At 47.2% G+C, this 8,181-nt stretch overlaps 1 protein-coding gene across 1 annotated transcript in view; it reads left to right on the top strand.

The window, feature by feature from the left end:
* LOC108571489 overlaps window positions 1-2,466 on the top strand; it is a 53,451-nt gene extending 50,985 nt beyond the window's left edge. Inside the window, 2 exon segments of the mRNA XM_017933545.1 lie at window positions 2-1,361; window positions 1,364-2,466. Of these exon segments, the coding sequence (XP_017789034.1) occupies window positions 2-1,361; window positions 1,364-2,466 (2,463 nt within the window).
* Window positions 2,467-8,181: the final 5,715 nt, after the last annotated feature.

The following is an 8,181-nucleotide window of genomic DNA, read 5'->3' as shown; positions in this document are numbered from 1 at the left end:
GGTTCTACCGCCTCAGGTTGGCCTACCTGTCCCAGCCACCGGTCTAAATCACCTTCCTTTTGGATCCTTCCCGTTGCTCACGCCTCCTCCTGACCTCAGATCGCCAGCCTCGCTCTGTGGGCTGGACTTCAAGCACCTGGACCTGCAGCCTGCCCAGAGCCAAGGCAGACCTGGCTACGACGAGGCTCTTCAGCAGAGAATGAGCGCCAGCGCTTGCATCTCCACCACCACCGCGTTGACCACAGCTAGCGTGGCGATGACATGTGCCTCAGAGACGCCTAACGTGAACATAGTGGCCAGAGGATCGTTCTCCAGCAACAGCTTAGCCGACACCGTCTCTCCGTCCACTCAGGCCTCCACCGCTGTCGTAGAAGGCGAGGACGACGACGACGACGACGACGGAGGCATCGTGGTTGTAGCTGAAGACGACGCCAGTAACCTACCGTCCAGGTTGCCGATGCACTCGGGCGAGGAAGACGACGAGCAACCGGCTGACTTCAGCCTGGCGAAGAGACCCAAGCTCTACTTCGGCGAGCCAGCGGACGACGATCTGGTGAGCAACGCGGACAGCAACGAGGACAACGATTCTATGGGCACGGTGGATCAGCAGAGCTACTCTGTCAGCCAGCACTCTACGAACTCGACGTCCATGCACAGCAGAGGCGTCAGGAAGAGGAAATCTCAGCACCCGACTAGATGCGCCGTTCTGACAGAGGTGCACTCCTCCTCCACCGACGGGGACTCCTCCAACGACGAAGAAAGAATGCAGAGACGTTGTCTGTCGGACGGAGGAGGGATCGCTTCGGTGAACGACTTCCAGAGCCAGCCAGAGGACATGTCCATGTCTAGACTAGAAGCTGAAGAGAGAAAGGCCTCCCCTGGCTCTCCCAAGAACCTAAGTTTCAACGACCAAGAATCGAGTTCGCGTTCACCGGACGCCAGAGAAGCAACCGTGAACGCTGTCAGACGAGACACGGTCTCTTCTCAGGACGAAGTAGCTCAAGAAGAGCCTCGTGATCTGAGCTCGCGAGCGAGTAGCGTGAAATCTCCCAAGAGGCAGGTGAGTCCCGAGCCAAAGGTGTCTCCGGACCAAGCTGAGATTCTTTCCAACGCTGCGTCGAGCCAGAAGGAAGCTAACTCGATGGATCATCAGGCGGACGGTGGGAAGAGCGATAGCGACGAGAGGAGGAGAGACGAGGAGGTAGGGCCTAAAACGAAAAAAGAGTCAGAGACGTGTACGGTGGAGAAGGTGAGGGATAATCAGAAGCAGCAGCAACAGCAGCAGCATGAGGAGGAGGAGGAGGAGGAGGATGAAGAGGATGAGCCGATGGAGGAGGTCGATGATGATGATGATGATGAGGAGGTGAACGCGGCGCTCGTCCCGATGATCCCTCCCGTGCCCCGAGCTCGGTCGACAGCCGTCCGACGACAGCCGACGACCTCTCCCACGACTCCTCGACCACCAACACTTTGCGTCAACTCGAGTCCTTGTCGCAGGGTCGCGCGATGCAGCGGTACACCACCACCAGCGGCAGCAGCGGGACGCAGCGGGTGGCTTCGAGGTGTGGCCGCGGCTCTACCAGCCCCGTCAGCCTCACGACGCACCAGGAGACCACCATGGACAATTCCTCACATGGCTCTCGTTCATCCAGCGCCTCACCCTCCACAGCGGCCATGGATATGGACAATAGCTTGATCACGTACGCCCGTTACGAGAACGGCGGGTTCGTCAGCACGCAGGAGGTCCCGTTGGACAGAGAGAATCCGAGACGTTGCACTGCCTGCGGGAAGGTGTTTCAAAATCATTTCGGGGTCAAGACGCACTACCAGAACGTTCATCTGAAAGTGATGCATCGTTGCAGCGTGGACGGCTGCAACGCCGCGTTTCCCTCGAAACGTTCGCGAGATCGACACTCGGCTAACCTGAATCTCCACCGGAAATTACTCTCCACATCGTCGAGCCCGCCGTTGTCGTCTAGCATGCCGCCGAGTCTGTCGCCGAGAGTCGAGGACACTCAGATCAGCCCTCTGTTGCCCAACGAGTTCCTCGCCAGACTGTACGCGGACGCTGGAATCGGCGCTTATCCGCTAACGCCTGGACTGCCATCTGCCGTCGATCTGGCGGCTAGAATACCCCCACCACATCCGCTACTGCTGCCGCCGCATCTCGGCGCGACCTTCTCCGGGCTGTCGTCGTTCGCGTCGCATTTGGCCGGTTTGAACGGACTCACTCATCAGCATTTGAATCATTTGACGAGGATGTCGTCGCAGGAACAAGGGAACAGACACCCATCGGGCTCTGGCTCGCCTCTGTCTTCGCCTGGATCCGAGGATAGGAAAGAGGAGGCCAGATGTACGATACCCGGCTGTGACAGGGTGTTCGGCTCGAGAGCTGTCAGAGATGCACACTCAAAGGATCCACAGGCTCATCGTGATCTACCGGTTTTGTCGACGAGCGGCTCGTGACCGATCTCGTTCTGCGGCCACGATTATTATCCCCTACTGTGATGCCAAAACACCGACGATTCTACTTACCGGTGGTCTCGATCGGCGTACGGCCAGCGGAACCGTCTGGTTTTATCGACGGAAACGTGCAATATCCGGGACTGTGAACTCGTGTGCGGTTGTTGGGGGTGATGATCTCTGTGCGCGGTTCAGTGGTCGCCTCGCTGGACGGGAGGAACAGGAAGCCCAAGTGTGAATTGAATAAATGGCGGGCTTGTTGGCCGGTGTCTGGTGGCGCCATCTGGCGTGTCGTTGCGATCTCCACGGTTCTCGTTAGCTAGGTTTTCGCGAACACGCATGCGCGCGCGGTGCTCCAATCTAGTCAATTCGGAAACACTCGGCCACACTCGCCTCGACTCGGTAATTCGTCCGGCCCACATGACCACGTATGCGCACGCGTAGTACCAGGAGAGGCCACGGGTTTTTTTTTTCTCAAAGAAGTCTGATCTGTGTGTGTATCCATCGTTCGAAATCGCGCGAGTTGTGTAGGTCGAGTTTCGCGAAGTGGAGCACGAAACGGAGAAAGTATAAATTGCGAGGGTGGAGGTGAAAAGGAGAAAAATAATTTGGAGAATAAGCGAAATTTCCCGTTTGGAGGTTCCCGTTCCAGTCCGCGTGTCACGGAGCACCGATAGAAAGAGAGAAAGACGTAAAAGCTGGTCGTCGATTGTGAAAGAGCATTATTTCTGGTGATTATTAACAGGCGGCAGATGGGAGGGGGAGGAGAGGAGAGAGAGAAGAGGTTAGGTGGGACGAATGAGAGATGGAGCGACGATTTGGAAAGATCGAACGCGCCCTCGTTTCGGTCTTCCGGCTGATTTTATCATCGTTGTGATAAACGTAACGTTTAGTATAAATATGCCACTTATTTAATCAGTACATCAATTACTACTGCTGTATATATAAACATAGTACCTTTTTCGATGTATCGCGATTAATTAATCAATTAAGCTACTTCGACGCGACGAATAAAGCACGCGCGAGGGAAAGGGGGGAGGGGGGAGGACTCGCTGGAAACGGAGATGACGATAGTTTTTTTTGTAATGGCGAGCCGATCCGAGCCAGGAAAAAATTCGAGCTGGGACTACGAACAGAGAAAGAGAGGTTGGTGTGTGAAGTGGATGGACGTGACTTTTGACGCGCTCACTGCCGGGTACGCCATATTGGAATTTTTCGAAACTCATTTTTTTTTTTACTTCTCTCTGTTTTCACTCATTCTTTCATTACATCGATGTACGTACTTACATTTCATACTTGTTTCGAAGCAAACGAATATACATATATATATATAACCTTCACACAAATGCACCAACATAACCTATAAATACGTTGCAACTGAAAGTCACTGTTTGGCGTACTTCAGTTCACTTTCCACAACGGAATTTTCACACAGCCGGATCCTGTGGTGATTTTCGCCGATCCCAATCAGGCAGTGAACGCGTCGATTCATGTCGAGAAGTTAAAGAAACGAGAACATTCGAAAAAAAGAGAGAGAGAAAGAAAGAGGTTAGAAGCGATCGTCGCGGCTAGCAAAGGCACCGATCGACCACTGAATCAAAGCTGACGGACGTCGTCTCGCGCTAGATAAATGAGAATAGATAGATTTTATTTATTGTTTCCTAGGGATCCTACACGTCAACACACGCTGTACCAGCGGCCAGTAGCGGGCACTGCCGCGGAGACTTACTTCTTATACATACATACAACGGTGTCGAACGGTCGATGGTATCGTTCGATCGTAGTCGATCGTCGATCGATCGTCGGAATAGAATAAAAAAAGGAAACGAAGAAAAATTAATTCGAGAGATTTTGCAATTGGAGGAGGTTCGAACGACGATCGACTTGACAAAAACGTTTATCTTTCTTTTCTCGGTTGTACATACATTGTATACCTTATTTTCGTAGTCTGCGCATGCGCGAACAAAATGTTGCGCGGCACGGCCAGGATCTGTGTGTGTGTGTTAAAAAATGGCGTCGAGCAGCGAATAGAAAAGCAAACGAGTTGAAAACGGGCCGGAAACGAAGGTTCTTTTTTTTTCGTACGTGCCCAACGATTTTTTCATGTTTCACGGATCTGAGGGGCGACGATTGAAAAAAGAATAAATAAATGGCAGCTCGCGACACACGACGAACCCACTAACTAATTACACTCGTAAGGGCGAACCAGAATTTACAATTGTAATTATGTATAAACGGAATGCTATGATGTATGATATTATAGATCGATTATAAAGAACACTCATCATTATGAAAATAAATACCTATCGAAATCAACTGAGACTGTGTTTTTCTGTGTTATTCCTTTGTGGTACTTTGTCTGGGAGGTTAATGAGCAGGAAAGATTTTGAGGTTAGGTTGATGTGTTGCAGTTGGTGTAAGTATTACTGGGTTTCTGTACAATAGAATGTTCAGAAATATTTTAGATGATTTATGAGTCTAGTCCAAGTGATCTTCAATGTGTAAGCTCATAAAGAATACTATGTTTTAATATTGATTATTGAATATGATTATGATAGACCCAAAATCTCTACAATTTTCAGAAAACTTAGTGGACAGAGATTACTTCAAAATCCTTCCCCTTCATTTCTAATATTCTATCAAAAACATGTTACATAGACCAATAAACGTAATACACTTCAATTAAGATATATTAACCACAAAAGGCACACCTTAACTCCTTGTCTTCCAACTTTTCTAATAAACACAATTAAAAAGAAACTTCATTACAAATACAACTTGTCTTGCTCACCCATCTATCACCATAACCTACATCATTAAGCAAGTCCTAAGAACTCAATAAACCTGATTTATGTTGGCAAATCAATTTTTCTCCTGCACAAGAAGAGAGACCAATTAATATCATCCATCGTATCCAAAGTCACAAATAATCACCAAGCAGGCGTTCGCGCGCGCGTACCCCGGTCGTTAAACTTCCCTCGTCGTTCCACGCAGCCGAGAGAGAGAAAAAAAAAGGGAAAAACCACTAACCCCGCCTACGACCTCGAACGGCTCGACCTCGTTTTCTGCGAACGAAAGAAATCCTCTCGAAACGAGGGACGCCGGCTCGTTTATCAGAAATCTCGCGGGCGTGCACGCGCACGCCTACCAATCCTCGTGCCACAAACCAAACGAACGTAAGAAAGAACACGACGAAGAAGAGGAAGAAGGTAGAAATGGTATCGCGGTGAGAAGAGGAGAACAGTTGCAGGGAAAAACAGACGAAAAAAGGTAGGTTGACACCAAGCAACACGGTGTAATTAGAAGTGTCCCGGTACGGTTCAAGATGGCGGCACCAGGGAGATGGAGCGACGGTGAAGGGAGGGGGAAGGGATGGTTAATTGCGTGCAAGTGGACCAGAGGTGGACCGTTTCGTGTGTTCCATCTCACGGAACTCACCGCCGGCCTTTAATCGGCCAGACAGATTAGATTAGCACCTTCGATTCCATGGACCGCTAACGTACGACCTGGACGGTTAATAACGGGTACACGCGAAACCGAGTCGTGCAGATGAGTCACGATTAGAAGAGTGTGTGGTAGTGGTTGGGGAGGGGATGTCGATTAGGTGCGTGCTGTGCATTTTTCTTTTTTTTTTCTGCTTCTTTTGAGGTTATGTTACACGCTTCAGGGGAATATTTATGTGTTAGAGTAAAATATGGGTGTTTGTACAAGAGATAGTGAACTGTTGAATAGAATTAGGTTACTCAACGTAATACTTAACCTCTTTGGAGCATTGACATGTATGTATGCAACTATATATATACGAGGGTACAGGTTACAATGTTTCGTATAGTATTTAAAATTTGTTTTTTTATCAATTATTGTGGATTTCAGTGGAAACAAAATTTTTTTCTACATTTAATTCTATTCGTTATTTATACATCTAGATTTCGAGCTATTTTTGGAATATGTGTTTTAGATAACGCACACTTCAAGAGCCTGGGATTTTTAGAACGAGTGCTCGCAGGGCACTCTCGTACAGTTGACCTCTATACTATTTCCTTTGAACATCCCTTCTTTCCTTTTCCTCTTGCAGTTTTAAGTGAGATTATTATTAAATAAATAAATTAAAAAATAAATTACGCGATGGTACAAAATTAAACTTTGAGGTTATGTGCGCTAACTTTGTAGCGCTGTGTACACCTATAAATATATTAATTAATCTTTAGGTACAAGGAGTAACTTTAATCTAATTCACAATAAAACAACCTTTTTTATCGTACGAACTAGAGCTGCAACACTTCGAACAGTCGAACTATTCGAATAATTCAAATAATAGGAATACTCGAATACCGGCATAATTCAGATTTCAACTTCGAATAGTTGAATATTCAGATTTTACTACGAACCATTTAAAAAAAAAAATACCAATTCGATGCCGCTTTCCCCTTCATGGGACATGAGTGCTAACCTAACCTATGAAATGCAGAGAGAAAGAGAGAGCTACAAAATCCAGCCTGGCTCGTAAAAACAAAAGACTCGGGCCGCGAAGGCCCGAGATAAATGGATTTGCCGTGGCTTCGAGGCCACGAGCCTCGAGTACGCGTATTCTTACACCGGCTAGAACTTTACTACCGCCTCTCGAAGCCGCGCACGACAGGTGTAGCGTGGGAGAACGAGGGTTGGCGGAGGGACGAGAGGCGAGAAAAAGGAGAAAATCAGTGGAAGAACGAGAAGGCGGTCTCCTCCTTTGCACGCTGCCTTACCTCGCCCATCGATCCCCCGCGCACCCCCGGTCGCCTTCCACCCCCATCGGACGATCTTTGTTGCGCCGGAAGCGACGATGGATCTTCCGGTTTCGACCTTCTTTTTCTCCCATACGAACGAGATATTGGGCTGCATGGGAATTTTTTTCTTCTTACTTTTCTTCAAAGATAAGTATGTTCTTTTTTTTTTCCTTTTTGGAGGATAAATTTGAATTTTTGACGTTCTTTCTCCTATACAAAGAAGATATTGGGGTGCATAGGAATATTTTCTTTTCACTTTTCTTTGAAGATAAGAATGCATGGCTTTTTGGGGTAAATTTAAATTTGCAACGATGTAATTTTTGGCGTGTTTTTAAGTTCTTTTTTCTATACAAATAAGATATTGGGTGCACACACTGCATAAATTTGCAAAGATGTAATTTTTAATTATATAAAAGGCACTCAGGTAGGTAGGAATTTTTTAAAAATTTTGTTGGGTGCCAGAGGAAGATCACTGTGACTTCACGATTGTCCCTTTTACATTAAACAATTTTTTTGTCGATAATTGTAATTTTTTTGAATAAATTTCTTTTTGTGTGATTTAATTCGCAAAGTGTCTGTCATTGGGGTCACACGCGGATCACTGGTGCGCACGGTTCCCAAGACAAATGTGCTTGTCGTTATTCGTTTTTAATGGCTCCTGAATGTCCACTCACGATCGAGAAATTTTTTTGCAACACGTACAACTTCTTATGGATCACCTTAATGTTCGAATAATTAAAATCGTGACTGGTTAAGAGTAACATCATTCTCCAGAATGGCCGCATAAATATGGTACCTGAACAATAATGCGGTAAGAAAAAAAACACAACCAAACGATTAGTCTGCAATTAATCTCCCGAATCCATTTACCTTAAATTCAACTATAATCATCCTTACACACTCACCGTTATGTAACTACCAATCTCACCAACAAGAGACAGCAGAAAAAAAA

Source organism: Habropoda laboriosa, unplaced genomic scaffold (genome assembly GCF_001263275.1).
Source record: "Habropoda laboriosa isolate 0110345459 unplaced genomic scaffold, ASM126327v1 scaffold40, whole genome shotgun sequence".
In the NCBI taxonomy this organism is placed as follows: Eukaryota; Metazoa; Arthropoda; class Insecta; order Hymenoptera; family Apidae; genus Habropoda; species Habropoda laboriosa.
The sequence above is the reverse complement of the archived record's forward strand: the minus strand, read 5'-3'. Positions and strand labels throughout refer to the sequence as shown.